Source organism: Hylobates moloch, unplaced genomic scaffold (genome assembly GCF_009828535.3).
Source record: "Hylobates moloch isolate HMO894 unplaced genomic scaffold, HMol_V3 SCAFFOLD_8, whole genome shotgun sequence".
Taxonomy (NCBI): Eukaryota; Metazoa; Chordata; class Mammalia; order Primates; family Hylobatidae; genus Hylobates; species Hylobates moloch.
In genome coordinates this window covers 34,784,378-34,802,470 of record NW_026652283.1, presented here as the reverse complement: position 1 = coordinate 34,802,470, position 18,093 = coordinate 34,784,378, and the positions used below count along the sequence as shown (strand labels likewise).

At 43.4% G+C, this 18,093-nt stretch overlaps 2 protein-coding genes across 4 annotated transcripts in view; both read left to right on the top strand.

The window, feature by feature from the left end:
* RNF19B (ring finger protein 19B) overlaps positions 1–16,781 on the top strand; it is a 30,913-nt gene extending 14,132 nt beyond the window's left edge. Inside the window, exons 2-9 of one of the 3 annotated variants that reach the window (XM_032160127.2) lie at positions 3,562–3,767; positions 4,977–5,121; positions 6,781–6,943; positions 7,705–7,819; positions 9,168–9,308; positions 10,869–11,076; positions 14,686–14,817; positions 15,978–16,781. In XM_032160127.2, coding sequence (XP_032016018.1) covers positions 3,562–3,767; positions 4,977–5,121; positions 6,781–6,943; positions 7,705–7,819; positions 9,168–9,308; positions 10,869–11,076; positions 14,686–14,817; positions 15,978–16,431 — 1,564 coding nt within the window. In that variant the 3' untranslated portion in view covers positions 16,432–16,781. The remainder of the gene's footprint in view (positions 1–3,561; positions 3,768–4,976; positions 5,122–6,780; positions 6,944–7,704; positions 7,820–9,167; positions 9,309–10,868; positions 11,077–14,685; positions 14,818–15,977) is intronic. The other 2 variants (XM_032160129.2, XM_032160130.2) reach the window with 2 other exon arrangements.
* On the top strand, positions 2,099–2,445 carry LOC116472898 (metallothionein-1E-like). The gene has a single exon (XM_032758179.2). It carries the CDS (start codon positions 2,146–2,148, stop codon positions 2,329–2,331), a length of 186 nt encoding a protein of 61 aa, XP_032614070.1. The 5' UTR covers positions 2,099–2,145; the 3' UTR covers positions 2,332–2,445.
* Positions 16,782–18,093: the final 1,312 nt, after the last annotated feature.

The following is an 18,093-nucleotide window of genomic DNA, read 5'->3' as shown; positions in this document are numbered from 1 at the left end:
CTAGGTGGGGTAAATTTGCTCAGAACTCCTACAGGATATGAATCATTTGCATTCATAGGTTGACCTATTCTCACTGCTCTTTCTGAGAAGAGTTTTAATACAGCCTGTATTATATAACATAGGGGATACGTTGTCATTTATATTTTCAGCGTCATTCTCAAGTCAATTTGCAGAATCTATGATAAACGTGAGAACTTGAGTTGCTATGATTAACATCTTACGTACATTCAAATAAACAAGCAAACTGTAGAATAAATCCCAGAAAATGTTATTAGCTTTTTGCACAAGTTATTATAGGTCTTTGAATATTGCGAGAGAGTATTGGAATAGAGGACAGAGTGCAGATGGCAACACGGAAACCTACAATTACTGATGTTTCTAAAAATGTGTGTGATAGACCAAGCATGGTGGCTCACGCCTGTAATTCCAATGCTTTGGGAGGCTAAGGCGGGAGGGTTGCTTGAAGACAGGAGTTCCAGACCAGCCTGGGCAACACAGCAAGACCAACCCTGTCTCTACAAAAAAAAAAAAAGTTAGCTGGGCATGGTGGTATGCACTGCTACTTGGGGGCCTGAGGTGGGATCACTTGAGCCCAGGAGTTTCAGGTTGCAGTGAGGTATCATCACACTACTGTCCAGAAGCTGGGTGACAAGAGTGAGACCTTGTCTCCAAAAAAAAAAAAAAAAATTGTGTGATGAACTTTAATGACTTTCCATTTATTTATGTATTTATTATTTTTTCAGACAGAATCTCACTGTCACCCAGGCTGGAGTGCAGTGGCGCAAACGTGGCTCACTGGAGCCTTAACCTCCCAGCCTCAAGCAGTCCTCCCACCTCAGCCTCCCAAGTAGCTGTGACTGCAGGCCTGTGTCACCATGACTGGCTGATTTTTCTTTTTTTTTTTTTTTGAGATGGAGTCTCGCACTGCCACCTAGACTGGAGTGACGCCCATGGTGGCGCAATCTCTGCTGACTGCAACCTCCACCTCCTGGGTTCAAGCAATTCTCCTGCCTCAGCCTCCTGAGTAGCTGGGATTACAGGCGCCCGCCACCATGCCCAGCTAATTTTTTGTATTTTTAGTAGAGACAGCGTTTCACCATGTTGGCCAGGCTGGTCTCGAACATCTGACCTGTGACTCGCCCGCCTCAGTCTCCCAAAGTGCTGGGATTACAGGTGTGAGCCACCGTGCCTGGCCTTTTTTTTTTTTTTTAAGATAAAAGGTCTTGCTGTGTTGCCCAGGCTGGTCTAAAAATGCTGGCCTCGAGCGATCTTCCTGCCTCAGCCTCCCAAAGTGCTGAGATTACAGGCATGAGCCATCTCACCTGGCTAAAATTTTATTTTATACAAGTATTATATTTCTTTTTAGAGTAATCTGAGCATTTAATTGACATATTTGGAATTAATCAGAAAGGCTAATAGTTATATAAATATATTGGATTGTTTGTGTGAGACTAATTCTTGGTAAATGAACATGAACTACAAGAAATGGTCGACATTAGTGCTGATAAATTCTGAATCTTTACATGAAGAATATGTGTCACGGCTGAGCACAGTGGCTCACACCTGTAATCGCAACACTTTGAGAAGCCAAGACAGGCAAATCACCAGAGGTCAGGAGTTCAAGACCAGCCTTGCCAATATGGTGAAGCCCCGTCTCTACTAAAAAAAAAAAAAAAAAAAGCTGGGCATGGTGGCGGGCGCCTGTAATCCCAGCTACTCGAGAGGCTGAGGCAGGAGAATCACTTGAACTTGGGAGAAGATTGCAGTAAGCCGAGATCACGCCACCGCACTCCATCCTGGGCGACATAGTGAGACTCTGTCTCAAAAAAAAAGAATGTGTCAGAAGAGAGAAAGGGAGGTATGGCCTTAATGCTGTATTAATGTATAAGATAGAGGCATGGTATTCTTGGATTCTAGAGCCTATCAAGACATTTCAAGGTATAGATTTGAATTGAAAAAGTATGGAAAGATGAGATGAGCTTTCAAGAGGGATGCTGATCATAGGTCTTTAGGGTTATTGTCTCTGTGACTATGTCAGACCAGCTTCACCGTGGAACTTAAGAATGAAAAAGGCAGCGCGCTTTCCAACTGCCTGACTGCTTTTTGGCCTCACCAGTGGGAGCTCCAGCATCTCGTTTGCTCGAAATGGACCCCAGCTGCTCCTGTGCCACTGGTGGCTCCTGCACGTGCGCCGGCTCTTGCAAGTGCAAAGAGTGCAAATGCACCTCCTGCAAGAAGAGCTGCTGCTCCTGCTGCCCCGTGGGCTGTGCCAAGTGTGCCCGGGGCTGCATCTGCAAAGGGGTGTCAGAGAAGTGCAGCTGCTGTGCCTGATGTGGGGACAGCTCTGCTCCCAGATGTAAATAGAGTAACCTGCACAAACCTGGATTTTTTAAAAAATACAACACTGAGCCATTTGCTGCATTTCTTTTTATATTAAATATGTTAATGACAATAAAACAATTTTTACTTGAAGAAAAAAAAAATGAAAAAGGCTGGGTGCGGTGGCTCACGCCTGTAATCCCAGCACTTTGGGAGGCCAAGGAGGGCGGATCACAAGGTCAAGAGATCAAGACCATCCTGGCCAACATGGTGAAAACCTGTCTCTACAAAAATACAAAAAATTAGCTGCACGTGGTGGTGCACGCCTGTAGTCCCAGCTACTAAGGAGGCTGAGGCAGGAGAATCGCTTGAATCCGGGAGGCAGAGGTTGCAGTGAGCCACTGCATTCCACCCTGGGTGACAGAGCGAGACCCCATCTCAAAAAAAAAAAAAAGAATTAAAAAATAAACTTTAGTTTTTGCCATAGCTCTTTATTTCACTAATGTTCTCTTCCTTCATATAAACAAATACTAATCTCTCTAAATATAGCAAACTATCAGAAGGAAATAGTTTTGTACCCTGTTATTTATGAAACTTACTATGACAAACTACTCCTAAAGCAGCTTCAGCTATGATTGAATAAATGCTAGAAATCCAGGATAAATAAAATATTCCACCTCCACTTTTTAAAGGAAATAAATGATTTGTGTTTTTGGAATCTCAAGAAATTTATAGCCAGGCGTGGTGGCTCACGCCTGTAATCCCAGCACTTTGGGAGGCCGAGGTGGGTGGATCACCTGAGGTCAGAAGTTCGAGACCAGCCTGGCCAACATGGCGAAACCCCATCTCTACTAAAAATACAAAAAAAATTAGCGGGGCGTGGTGGCTTGCACCTGTAATCCCAGCTACTAGGGAGTCTGTGGCAGGAGAATTGCTTGAACCTGGGAGGTGGAGGTTGTAGTAAGCCGAGATTACACCCCTGCACTCCACACTCCAGCCTGGGTGACAGAGCAAGACTCTGTCTCAAAAAAAAAAAAAAAAAAAAAAAGTTTACTTTCTCACATGGGATATGTTTACAGTTGGTCAAATGTGCTTGTGTGTGTATGTGTGTGTGTGTATTCTGTTCTCTGTGTCATATGTGATAGTGGGGTAGTGCCAAACATTGTTAACTCTGATGAATAATGTCTCTTTTGGTTGGATCATTCTTACCTTACTGGTATCTCTTACTGTTTCCTTACCTAGTTATGCTGTTATTGCCTATGGCTGTGCCAGCTGCCCGAAGCTAACTTGTGAGAGGGAAGGTTGCCAGACTGAGTTCTGCTACCACTGCAAGCAGATATGGCATCCAAATCAGACATGCGATATGGCCCGTCAGCAGAGGGCCCAGACTTTACGAGTTCGGACCAAACACACTTCAGGTCTCAGTTATGGGCAAGAATCTGGACCAGGTATAAGTTGGCATTATCTCATTGTCTCTTTATTTGGTATTTCATGATGTGAGCCCAAAGCTGAAAGAAATTATCTTATTGTATAACCCAAGTACTCCAAAGGATCAGAGAGCAGAAAATATCATTTGGTAATACTTTCAATATTATAATAAAGATAGCACTTCCCTCTCTGACCATCATAGGTTATCCAACCTATATAAAATTGAAATGCAACAAAATCGAATTATGTAGTTCCTACTTTTTTAGTAATATGATTCAGATTGGAGAGCAATTAGTTCAGTTTGTTTTGCTAGGGGCTTTTTCAAAACTTTCATTGTGAACAGAAAGACATTTAATTAGTATTAAACCTATGCTGTTTGCCTTCAAGCTGACTTAAGTGCCTCACTGCCTTTGGAAGTAGAGTACAGATTGAAGAAAAGGAAAACTATCTATTAGTATAGATTAATGATTAACCTTAAAAGGAGGAATGTCACACATTCAGCTCCAACCTTGACGAGTCAGAGGAAACCTATTTTAAAATGTCAGTGGATTTATTGCTTTGTACTTTTATTTTACTGATGTCATTTGGGAGAGGCTAGTAGGAAAGATTTTGCCATTCACTTTTTCCTGGCACAGCATAATTTCCTAAATTGTTATTTTATTAGGACAGTTCATAGCTTGCTCTGAAAATTACCAAGTATATGCTACATAGCATACCCAGTTGTTTTTAGGTTTCGAATTTGAAAGTATCATGGGAAGGGATTGTGGGCTATGTTAACAGCAAATCACAATGATACATGTTGAACCTGAAAAATAAATTTCCCAAACTACAGTTTTTAAAAATGTAAAGCTAATTCCAGGCTGCAGGCTATTTTTTCTCTAGGATTCTTCTTTTCAATCTGCCAGCCTATCGACTGGTAGAAATTTCATTTTTCTTGGAAACATCTTTCTCCCTAAGGAAGTCTCCTTGCTAGAGTGTGGTTCAAGTGCTGTGTAAGATGCCAGTTGCTGGGATAGGCAGCTCAGTAAGAGACAGGATTCATTTTATGAAAATTCCTGAGGTCTAGACATAGCCAACCTTCCAGTAAAGCAGGTTGTACAATTTGGAGTGTTCAGTGAACAGTTCTTGACTGCTGCCTCATTTCTTATATATACTCCTAGGAATAATTAAATCAAACTGGATTTAACTAGGGGTGTTTTTTCTACCCATTCTTCCTCCCCCACTCATAGCAGATGACATCAAGCCATGCCCACGATGCAGTGCGTACATTATCAAGATGAATGATGGAAGCTGTAATCACATGACCTGTGCAGTGTGTGGCTGTGAATTCTGCTGGCTTTGTATGAAAGAGATCTCAGACTTGCATTACCTCAGGTAAGATGGGAAATGCATCCATTCCTTTCGTAGTCTTATTCTCTTACTGATTTATGGAAAAGGATGTCAAAAAGACACAGCTGTTCTCTCATTACAGGTTAAGGAAGCTGGGAAAACTTCTGACATGCTCCTCTAATCATGTTTTCACCAGCTACTCTTCTAGTTCTTTCTGCCTTTCTTTGCATGCCATATTACAGGTAGTCTGGACTTGCTTTTCTCCTTTTGCTATCTTGCCTCCATACTTGTTCATGTTCTTTCCTTTGCCTAGAATGCTTTCTGCCTACCTTCCAGTAGCCTCCTTTTATCTCAACTTGTTCAGTTCTTATCTTTTAAGAGCCACTTAAATGCCTTTCATCCATGTTGCCTCTCCTTTTTCCACCTCATTCTTTGACTTTCTTTTATCTTTTGTCATAAATATCGTCAGTACTTTACACTTCATGTACATGTCTTATCTTACTAAACTGTAAGTATCTTGAGGCTAGAGTTGTGACCTTTTTATAGTTTTTTGCATTTAATGAGTTCCCAAGGAATTCATTAAGTGAATTTTTTTTTTTTCTTTTTTTAAGACAGAGTTTCGCCCTGTCACCCAGGCTGGAGTGCAGTGGCTCGATCTCGACTCACTGCAACCTCCACCTCCCAGGTTCAAGTGATTCTCCTGCCTCAGTCTCCTAAGTAGCTGGGATTACAGGTGCCCGCCACCATGCCCAGCTAATTTTTGTATTTTTAGTGGAGGCGGGGTTTCACCATGTTAGCCAGTCTGGTCTTGAACTCGAACCTCAGGTGGTCCGCCTGCCTCGGCCTCCCAAAGTTCTGGGATTACAAGCATGAGCCACCGCGCCCAGCCTCATTGAGTGAATATTAAAATATTGTTGTGGAGGAGTTAATATTTACAAACAAAATGTTTGCTAATATTTACAAATAAAATATGTTAATATTTACAAACAAACATTCATCGTGTAAATGAAACACAACACCTTTGTTGCCAATTTGTCGAACATTTGAGTACTTACTGTGTGCTAGTCATTGGGGACATAGGGGTGAATAAGACATGATCCCTATTTTCAAAATTGTTTATCCCTTCTAGTGGAGAGGATAGCACAAAGAGAATGGGCAAAAATGGTTGGGCACAGAAGGGCTGAATGTAAAAGTAGCCAAACTCAGAATACCAAACTGATACAAAGGTTATGATGAGGTCTTTTTATATCCTCTCCCAGGAACATGGTTTGCAGTATCTATTAGGTGTGTTAGGACATATGCCAAGAAAACTACACAAATCAGAGTGTTCATTAGTGCAGGGTGCAGTGTGTCTGGATGGGATGTCAAGTGCATAAGGCTATGCAGCATCCCAAGTATTGTCAGTCATGGAAGCTAGATCAGTTTTGGTGGGTTAGGGAAGACAGAATTCAGCAGAGAAGAATGGAAAAGGAATTTCAAGTCTGGAAGCCTGTCTTTACAACAACAACCAAAAAAGTTAAAGAGCCCAGAGCTCTAATAGTCTGGCCTTGTCCTTTGCTCTCTCTTGTGTAATATATTCATTTCCTGTAAACTCTTCTGTTAATCACTCTTACTGAAAAGAAGGCTGTTGCTGTTATCAAGCCCTCTGATAATACTAACTGTATTTGTAATGTTGACATTAACTTCGGTCTGTTTTCCCTGCAGCCCCTCTGGCTGTACATTCTGGGGCAAGAAGCCATGGAGCCGTAAGAAGAAAATTCTTTGGCAGCTGGGCACGTTGATTGGTGCTCCAGTGGGGATTTCTCTCATTGCTGGCATTGCCATTCCTGCCATGGTCATTGGCATTCCTGTTTATGTTGGAAGAAAGGTAAGAAAGACATGCTGGTTTCTGTGCTTGTTTCAACTTTAGGTTCGTTGGTAAAGGTTTGAGGGAAATGGGAAGGAGCTATGTTTCAGAGCTACCTGAAAACCAGCTGGTTCTTAGATAAAAATAACCTTACTTTCTTAAATGGATTTTCATAAACCCCCATGAGATCTGAAAGTTATTATTAACATCCTGGGCCTGGCTTGTCTCAGTGACTTAAAGGTAGAATGCTGAGCCGGGCATGGTGGTTCACATTTGTAATACGTGGCCTAGCACTTTGGGAAGCCAAGGCAGGTAGATCGGTTGAGCCCAGGTGTTTGAGACCAGCCTGGGCAACATGGCAAAACCCATCTCTACCCAAAAAAATATAAAAATCATCCGGGTATGGTGGCATGTGCCTACAGTCCCAGCTACTAAGGAGGCTGAGGTGGGAGGATTGCTTGAGCCCAGGGACGTAGAGGTTGCAGTGAGCCAAGATCGCACCACTGCACTCCAGCCTGCATGACAGACTCCAAAAAAAAGAAGGTAAAATACTTACTTCATTCTGCTGAGTTATTTTGTCTCTTTTTGGATTAACTTTGTCTGTATTACTTTATATCTTCCAGGTCTGAGTTAGGTTAACATTTGATAAAGATGCCTATTTGGGATGGAGGATATGTTTTAATATAGATAACTTACAAGTGAATATTCACCTGTCCTTTTTTTCTCTGGCAAAAGATTGATGTCCTGACCTGCTGACCTGGATTTTCTTTTTTTATTCTTAGATTCACAGCAGGTATGAGGGAAGGAAAACCTCCAAACACAAGAGGAATTTGGCTATCACTGGAGGAGTGACTTTGTCGGTCATTGCATCCCCAGTTATTGCTGCAGTTAGTGTTGGTAAGCTAGTCAGGACCACACCTCTTCTCAGCTTTCTGACCATAGCAGTTTAGCCAGATGGCCACATGTTTCTCAAAGATTCCTACATTTTATGCCAGCCCGCCTTGATAGTAAATTCTGTTAGGCACCATGATTATGATTCTTTTTAAGTTTTTCAAGCACACCAAATTATCAGAGTGTGCGATCTTTTGTTCTTAAGTTAGTGCCTAGAACTCCATTTGGCACATAGAAAAGGTTGAATTAAAGAAACTTATTTTAAGCCCTAGTTTTCACCTTTCATCTTCCTTCTCTACTTGCCATGAAATCCACAAAACAAAATTACTTTTGTTTTGATTTGTTTAATGCTTCACATTACTTTGGGAGGCATAAGAGTTTGTTTTAGAATAATAATAGTGTAACTAACATTTAATGTGGCTCTTCTTGTGCCAGGAGTGGTTCTGAGACTTTTGCATATATTAATTTATTTAATCCTCACAATCCTCACAAAAGGAAGCACAATTTTAATAGAAAGGTGCAGTAATTGGCCGGGCGTGGTGGCTCATGCCCGTAATCCCAGCACTTTGGGAGGCTGAGGCGGGCAGATCAGGAGGTCAGGAGATCGAGAACATCCTGGCTAACATGGTGAAACTCCGTCTCTACTAAAAATACAAAAAATTAGCCGGGCATGGTGGCGGGCGCCTGTAGTCCCAGCTACTCAGGAGGCTGAGGCAGGAGAATGGCGTGAACCTGGGAGGCGGAGCTTGCAGTGAGCCGAGATCGTGCCACTGCACTCCAGCCTGGGCAACAGAGTGAGACTCTGTCTCAAAAAAAAGAGAAAGGTGCAGTAATTTTCCCCAGGTCACTTAGCTGGGGCATGAATCAAGTTAATCTGCCTTCAGATCCTGTGCTCTTAACAGCTAAGCCATTCTACCTCACACAGTAGTAAGATTTTGGAATTAACATCCTGAGGAGATCCTAAACTCCAAGCAGTAGTCACTTATTTAATATTTGATTCTTGATTGGCTCTTGATTAGGTTAGCATTTCAGCAGTGATTAAAAGAGGGGAAAATGAAAGCAACATATATTTACTCTGCAAAGCACAGTATATAACATTCTCATTTGATTATTGACAACCGTGGGAAGATAGGTCCAAGATTATACAGCTAGTAAACGGAGCCAAGAATCTAATCCAGACCTTTCTGATTTCTAGCCTGGTCATCATTCTGTTACACCAGGCCACCCTTTTGGGATAGCTACTTTCTGTCTTTCTTTCTTTATAAAGTGGTTTGTCCATGCCCAGACTGGGAAGAATTATTCAGGGCACTTGCAACCTAATAGCCAGCTGACGTGTTTCCTTCTCTTCCCCCAGGTATTGGTGTCCCCATTATGCTGGCATATGTCTATGGGGTTGTGCCCATTTCTCTTTGTCGTGGAGGCGGCTGTGGAGTTAGCACAGCCAACGGAAAAGGAGTGAAAATTGAATTTGACGAAGATGATGGTCCAATCACAGGTAAAAAGCAGGATGTTTATTTCCATTTGAATTTATGATATACAAGATAAAAATCAGTAAAATTCAGCACATTTTACAGGGAGATTGTCATTGGATTACTTTGGATAATGAGCTTTGTAGGGGGTAAAGTATTTTTAGCTTTTCATTTCTTTGTTCCAAAGTTATTAGGTTAATTCCCCTGGTACTTGCCTCTGTGTGACAGGTACAAACTAGTAGGATTCCAAGTAACTCCAAGTATGTTGGTAGTAGTAGTGATTATAATAACATCTTTATATCTGCACAGTACTTGATAATTTTCAGAGTATTTTACACAATTATCTCACTTGGTTTTTACAACAAACAGCTCTCTGACGAGGGAGGATGGAGCTGTTGTCCCCATTTAAATGGGAATTTCTTTTTTTTTTTTTTTTTTTTTGAGACAGAGTCTCTGTCACCTAGGCTGGAGTATGGTGTTGCGATCTCGGTTCACTGCAACCTCCGCCTCCCAGGTTCAAGCGATTCTCCTGCCCCAGCCTCCCGAGTAGCTGGGACTACAGCCATGTGCCACCACGCCTGGCTAATTTTTTTTTTTTAGTATAGACGGGGTTTGGGGTTTCATCGTGTTAGCCAGGAAGATCTCGATCTCCTGACCCCATGATCCGCCCACCTTGGCCTCCAAAAGTGCTGGGATTACAGGTGTGAGCCACCACACCCGGCCTAAATGGGAATTTCTTTAAGCTTTCATCTCACTATTACGAGCTTCACAGAGCTGAGACTAGGGCAAGTCTTCTGACTTTTACTTTAATGTGGGTTCTACTTTACCGTAGTAACTAACGTAGGGCACAGAGATCCCCAAAGGTTTTTCTAGCTTTCTTTTTTCTTTTCTTTTTTTTTTTTTTTGCGACAGAGTCTCGCTCTGTTGCCCAGGCTGGAGTGCAGTGGTGTGATCCTGGCTCACTGCAGGCTCCGCCTCCTGGGTTCATGCCATTCTCCTGCCTCAGCCTCCTGAGTAGCTGGGACTACGGGTGCCCGCCACCACGCCTGGCTAAATTTTTTGTATTTTTAGTAGAGATGGGGTTTCACCATGTTAGCCAGGATGGTCTCGATCTCCTGACCTCGTGATCCGCCCGCCTCGGACTCCCAAAGTGCCGGAATTACAGGCGTGAGCCACTGCGCCCGGCCGGTTTTTCTAGCTTTCTACTAGAAGCTTCCTATTAAAATCGGCACATGACCCAAACATATTTTTTAAATCTTCATGTTTGGTTACATGGAAGCAACAGTGTAGTGGAAAGAATAGTGGACTTGGAATCAGAGTTAGAGTTTCGTGTAACTACCATGGCCTTGGACAAGTCATTTAGTTTTAAATTTTAGTTTTCTCATCTAAAATTGAGGCTATTAATGCCTAGTTATTTGGAGGATTAAATATGAACATATGTTAAAACACTTGATGTGTGGCGACTGCACACAGTACCTGTTCGTTAAGTAAATATGTTAGTACTCTGAAAAGTCATTGCAGGAAAATGCCTACTGACCGTTTTGGTGTTCTGCTGTCTTGAATTGGATGTTTGGTTCTATCCCCAGTGGCAGATGCCTGGCGAGCCCTCAAGAATCCCAGCATTGGGGAAAGCAGCATTGAAGGCCTGACTAGTGTATTGAGCACTAGTGGAAGCCCTACAGATGGACTTAGTGTTATGCAAGGTCCTTACAGCGAAACAGCCAGCTTTGCAGCCCTCTCAGGGGGCACGCTGAGTGGCGGCATTCTCTCCAGTGGCAAGGGAAAATATAGCAGGTAAACAAATAGATAATTTCTGGCAGAAATGGTTAGAATTATAAGAAGTAACACATTGAGCCATTTCTCTGTGCCAGGCTTGTGCCATATATCATCTTATTTTGAGTTAATTGTCAATGGTTTTGTTTTGTTTTTACTTTTTTTTTTTTTTTTTTTTTTAAATGGAGTCTCACTCTGTCGTCCAGGCTGGAGTGCCTTGGCGCGATCTCGGCTCACTGCAAGCTCCGCCTCCTGGGTTCAAGCAATTCTCCTGCCTCAGCCTCCTGAGTAGCTGGGATTACAGGCACCTGCCACCACGCCCAGCTAATTTTTTGTATTTTTAGTAGAGATGGGGTTTCACCATGTTAGCCAGGATGGTCTCAATCTCCTGACCTCGTGATCCGCCCGCCTTGGCCTCCCAAACCACTGAGATTACAGGCGTGAGTCACCGCGCCAGGCCTTTTTTTTTACTTTTACAAATAGGAAACCCCTTGACTGCCTGAGGCTGCCTGCTTCAGGAAGGGAGAGTAGGCATTTTTATAGAATTCCTAAAGCTATGCTCTCCATTAGGCTTGTCACTGGCTTTCAGTAGCATTTATGCTGTATCGTGGCTTATTTATTTTATTTTATTTTTTTGAGATGGAGTCTTGCTCTGTCGCCCAGGCTGGAGTGCAATGGCACGATCTTGGCTCACTGCAGCCTCCACCTCCTGGGTTCAAGTGATTGTACTGCCCCAGCCTCCTGGGACTATAGGCATGCGCCACCATGCCTGGCTAATTTTTGTATTTTCAGTAGAGACAGGGTTTCACCATGTTGGCCAGGCTGGTCTCAAGCTCCTGACCTTGTGATCCACCCGCCTCAGCCTCCCAAAGTGCTGGGATTACAAGCGTGAGCCACCACGCCCAGCCCATGATGGTTTATTGATAGTGGGCTTTGGGGGTGTTTTTTTTGTTTTTTTTTTCTCACTCTGTCATCCAGGCTGGAGTGCAGTGGCAGAATCATGGCTCACTGCAGCCTCAACCTCCTGGATTCAAGCAATCCTACCACCTCAGCCTCCTGAGTAGCTAGGACTACAAGTGCACACACCACACCCAGCTAACGTTTTCAATTTTTTGTAGAGATGGGGTCTTGCTCTGTTGCCCAGGCTGGTCTTAAACTCCTGGCCTCAAGCCATCCTCCCAACTCAGCCTCCCAAAGTGCTAGGATTATAGGCATGAACCATTGCCCCCAGCTGGTTTATTGATACTGCAATCCTTATTACCTTTCTATTTCCATTTGCTAGATAAGGAAAATCAATTCCATGTACTTGTGTTGAAAATACATAAAGCTTTGTAATTAAAAAGATTGTGACTTGCTTGGTCATTTCACTAGTTAGGTAGACCAGAGTGTATATTTTCAGAGGAGCATAACATGTTGCCTGAGAAGCAGTTAGTTGAATGCAATGGAGAAGAAAGGCCTAGGGAGGGATAAAGGTAGAACAAAGCAGGACAGGAAGGTAGTTGCCTTCGGCTATCCGAAGGACCTTCAGCTGTGAAAAGGATTAGACTTCTATGCCTCATACCAAAAGGTAGATTAAGATGACTTGGCAGAAGCTAAAGGGAAACTAATTTTGGTTCAGTATAGAGAATATAGGGAAAAGCAACATGAAAGCCCAAAGAGGAAAAAGGCTACTTTATTAGATACTGAGCTGCCTATCCCTGGAAATGTTTACAGTGAGACCAGATGGCTATTTGGCTATAAGAAGGATTCAAGCAACAGATGGCAGGTGGACTGGATCTCACACCTGAGTGCCTGTCAATCACCTGGGAGCCTCTTAAAAATAGACTTCAGGGACCCAGCGCAGAACGAATAGCAGAATTTCCTGGAGTGGCACCTAGGGGGTGATCTGTGTTTTGAAAAAGCTCCCCAGGTAATTCTAGTACAGCCGTTGCATGAACCAGCATCTGAGAACCACCTAAGTAGGAGGCCTTTCTGAAAGACTCTTCCAACTCAGAGTGATTCTGTGGCAGACCTGAAACTAGAACCCAGGTCTCTGACACTATGCACTTTCCATTGCATGCCCTCATTTCCCTGGGCCTTGGCACATTTTTGAAGGGCACCTGAGGCTGGAGCAGCAAACAAAGGCTCAGGCAGTAGGATGGAAGCTGCTTGAATGTGCAGCTGCAGGCTGCGGCTGACCCGTCTGTGCATCTCATGACTCTGGTTGTCTCTTGTCAGGGGATCCCGCCCCCACATGCTGGCGTATTCACTGCTGTGCTTTCTTAAAACCAACACCCCTGTAAATAAGCAGACAGACATAATTGGAGACTGACTTGCTGAAACTGCAGCTTAGCCAGTCCAGCTGTTGTAGTTCTGTGAAAGCCTTTATTTTATAGGAAGAGAATGAGTCAGACCGGTTTGACTGTGAAACCCATTATGAGGAAATACTTAAGTGTGCAGCAAAGTGGTGTTGGAGCCAAGAAAGGAAATAGTTATGGGCTCTGAGACACTATTGGGAGTTTGCTGCTCCAAGAGGAGGGAAGAGGTTGGCTCCTATATGTCCTTCAGTCTCATTCCCTGGAGGTAATTTGATGTTAAATGTTTGATTTCCTATTATGTGCAAGGCAAGGAAGGTAAAGTGTGAACGAGTTGTGGTCTCTCCTTTTGTGGGGTTAACAGACAAGTGACAGATGCATCATAATAAGTAGGCAGGGCCTGCGCACGCCTGTAATCCCGGCACCTTTTTTAGGTGGGAGATCACCTGAGGTTAGGAGTTCAAGACAGCCTGGCCAACATGGTAAAACCCCATCTCTACTAAAAATACAAAAATTAGCTGGGTGTGGTGGTGGGAACCCATAATCCCAGCTACTTGGGAGGCTGAGGCAGGAGAATCGCTTGAACCTGGGAGGCAGAAGTTGCAGTGAGCCAAGATCGTGCCGCTGCACTCCAGCCTGGGTGACAGAGTGAGACACCCCTCTAAAAAAAAAAGTAATAAATAAGTAGGCAGGTGCTGTGGGAGTACTTAGCAAGAAGTGAATGGTTTGCTGGGATAATGAGGGAAGTGATAGTTCCTTTGTTGTTAAGGACTGAGTATAAGTTTGGTAGAGAAAGGAAATTTCTAGAGAGACAGAATAGCATGTGCAGAGTCATGGAAGTATAAAATGTATAGGTATTTAAAGAAAGAAAAAATTCAGAGTGACTATGATTTCGGATCTATAGGGAGTGATAGAACTGGACAGAGAGCTTCCTGGCAGATCAGGAAGACCTTAAATGCCTGTTGGCAGTAGGGAGCCAAGCGTTAGAGAATTGTTAGAGTGATTCGGTCTTTATTCACACTGGCACTGTTCTAGAGGTTGTTTGACTTGGACTTAAGAGCTACTGGAGAGGGAGCCCAATTGTAGTCATCCAGGCAGGAGATGATGAAAACCTGAAGTTAAGCAGTAGCTGTGGGGATAGAAAGGAGGGGACGATTTCAATAGATATTTAAGAGAAAAAATGTATGGGCATCTATTTGCGCTGTTTGACAATTGGAGAAGATTAGACAGACAAACACAATTTGCAAGAGAGTAATGGAAGAGATGTGTGCCAGGAAGCAGACTGTCTTGGAATACCCAGGTCTCATATTAACTTGAACGTCCCCTCTTTACACAGGTTAGAAGTTCAAGCCGATGTCCAAAAGGAAATTTTCCCCAAAGACACAGCCAGTCTTGGTGCAATTAGTGACAACGCAAGCACTCGTGCTATGGCCGGTTCCATAATCAGTTCCTACAACCCACAGGACAGGTATGTGAACAGTGAACAGTCAGATGTCCAGGAGAGGTTGCATTTTTTGGTTGGGTACTAGGTCTTCAGAAGTTCAATGCCTCATGTTAGGGCTGTATGTACCATTTCGTGGGATATATAGTGTAACCTGTGGATTCATTTGAGCAAGTTCTTGGTACTTGAGTGTTTGGCATCTCTTGATTCTTCTTGTTAGCACTTGATTTTTAGAGATTTATTTTCTTTCTTCCTTTTATATACTTTTTTCTTTTCTTTTTTTTTCTTTTTTTTTTTTTTTTTTGTCTTTCTTGGCTATTCCAACAGTGTATAATTACATGGAACTTAAAGAGCTACATTGATGTTCATTGATGTCTTCGAGTTTAGGGTTTCTGCTTGCCCTTTGCTTGATAGCGTTCCCATAGCTTCTTTCTCTTTTATTTTGAGAAACTAGTATATCTGGGATGGTGTGATTGTGGTACTCCCACTGGTAGGTATTCTGGCTTCTTCTGCTTGTGGCATGGTAGTAAAAAGCTGTTAGTGTTCTATTTTGAGTAAGCTAGCGTGAGGCTCTGACCCTTAGCTGAATTTTGGAAGCTCTTTCTATATGTTTAAAGAGATTAGCTGAGATATACGTGTGTGTGCATCTGAGCACACGTGTGCATGTATAGTTAAATCAGCAAAAAGGATCTAATTACTCTTCTCCATCTCATTTATTTTTATTTTTGTTTTTTTAGAGACAGGGTCTTGCTCTTGTCAACCAGGCTGGAGTACAGTGACACAATCATAACTCACTGCAGCCTTGAACTCCTGGGTTCAAGTGATCTTCCCATCTCAGCCTCCCGAGTAGCTGGGACTACAGGCACATGCCTCCATGCCCAGCTAATTTTTTTTATTTTAGAAACAGGGTCTGACTTTGTTGCCCCGGCTGGTCTCAAACTCCTGGACTCAGGCGATCCACACACCTCGACCTCCTAAAGCACTGGGGTTATAGGCATGAGCCACCGTGTCCAGCCTCCATCTCATTTGAGTGTTAGATTAAAAATGTTATTTTTGTTAAAAATGAGCTCTAGTTCACTGTTTACCTAACTTTTTGAAATTCCTAATCCTGAACCCACGGACTGCTCTTACCAACAGGTTTAGCATGACCCATGCATGACTCAGCAAAGTGGATTTTGTCTCCACAGAGAATGCAACAATATGGAAATCCAAGTGGACATTGAAGCCAAACCAAGCCACTATCAGCTGGTGAGTGGAAGCAGCACGGAGGATTCGCTCCATGTTCATGCTCAGATGGCAGGGAATGAAGAAGAAGGTAGTGGTGGCGGAGGCAGTGAAGAGGATCCCCCCTGCAGACACCAAAGCTGTGAACAGAAAGACTGCCTGGCCAGCAAACCTTGGGACATCAGCCTGGCCCAGCCTGAAAGCATCCGCAGTGACCTAGAGAGCTCTGATACACAGTCAGATGATGTGCCAGACATCACCTCAGATGAGTGTGGCTCCCCCCGCTCCCATACTGCAGCCTGCCCCTCGACCCCCAGAGCCCAAGGTGCACCGAGCCCAAGTGCCCATATGAACCTCTCTGCCCTAGCCGAGGGACAAACTGTCTTGAAGCCAGAAGGTGGAGAAGCCAGAGTATGAAGTGGAATGAATGCTCCTGTTCTGAGAAGCACACTTGTAACTGCATCTTTTGGAATTTTTTTTTTTTCCAAGGGGTAGAGATTTATGTATTTTATTTGAAAGATTCTCCGGTCACAGGTTTTCACCCAGGGAAATTCTGAGAAATTCACAATTTCTTACCAGATAAAACATAAAAAGTTTGCCGTTAGTTCCCCTCCCCTCCCCTCCCTCTTTTTAGTTTTAATTTATTGGTTAAACTGATGGCAGCAATCTGTGAGGTGTGTCAAAGAGTGTACATATGTATGTGTGTATATTGAATGCTAAACATATTATTGAAAGACATTTTAATAAAGATTTCTGTCATAATTCAACTTACCTCATTTTCCTTGGCTTGGATAGTCCCACAGAGCCAAGTGTTTGATTGAAACAAAGCACCATCTTTGACAGTCTCTAGAGCTGAATTTTTCTAATCCCAGGGAAGAAGGATTGTATTCAAATCTAACCGCAGTAGTCATCTATAAACCTATGACTCCTAGCATGATAGGAAGCAAAGCTAGGCTTGTTTTGGACTTTGTAGTCAGGCTGAAGAATTATTAGCTGAGTCAGCTGAATAGGGAAGCAGTAGATTAAAACTAACCTTGTTTGCCCTCTAGAAGCAACTGTGCAATTTACTCTTAAAACTTTACCCTTTTCTGCATTATAGTCACTAGTAGTCATATGCTTCAGAGGAGGGAAGGAGTGGCAGTCTTAGGTAGCTCTTAAGAGAATTTTCAGTGGCCAGGCACGGTGGCTCACACCTGTAATCCCAGCACTTTGGGAGGCCGAGGCAGGTGCATCATTTGAGGTCAGGTGTTTGAGACCCGCCTGGCCAACATGGTGAAACCACGCCTCTACTAAAAGTACAAAAATCAGCCAGGCGGTAGTTGCGCACGCCTGTAATCCCAGCTACTCAGGAGGCTGTGGCAGGAGAAGGGCTTGAGCCTGGGGAGGCAGAGGTTGCAGGGAGCCGAGATCACTGCAACTCCAGACTGGGTGGCAGAGACCCTATCTCAAAAAAAAAAAAGAGCGTTCTCAGTGAATGTTGCATGGTTACAAGTTGGAGAACAGAATATTCTGTTATTGGAGGAAGAAATACACTGATACGCATAATCACAAAGCAATGACATAGGTGTTTGCTGTGTTCTCAGGTATACCACTCCATGTTCTAAAAAACTTTCTCAGTTTTGCTAATCTGGTTTAAATAAAAGGGACTAAAATCTGAGATTTGTAATGAAAGGAGGGGGTATGCCCTCAAAATCTCTAAGCATATTTATCTGATCTTACAAATTTGTCAAAATTGAGCTAAGTTTGTACTACTTGGAGTTTTGCCTCTGTGTAAAGTAATGTCCTGGCCGGGCACAGTGGCTCACGCCTGTAATCCCAGCACTTTGGGAGGCCGAGGCAGGTGGATCACCTGAGGTCAGGAGTTTGAGACCAGCCTGGCCAACATGGTGAAACCCCCGTTTCTACTAAAAATACAAAAGTTAGCCAGGCCTGGTGGCATGTGTCTGTAATTCCAGCTACTCAGGAGGCTGAGGTAGGAGAATCGCTTGAACCTGGGAGGTGCTGGTTGCAGTGAGCTGAGATCGCCCACTGCATTGCAGCCTGGGAGGCAGAGGGAGACTCCATCTCAAAAATAAAAAT

What these genes read in the sequence shown, in the direction of transcription:
- LOC116472898 (XM_032758179.2), top strand. Translation starts at nt 2,146, where the DNA reads ATGGACCCCAGCTGCTCCTGTGCCACTGGTGGCTCCTGCACGTGCGCC.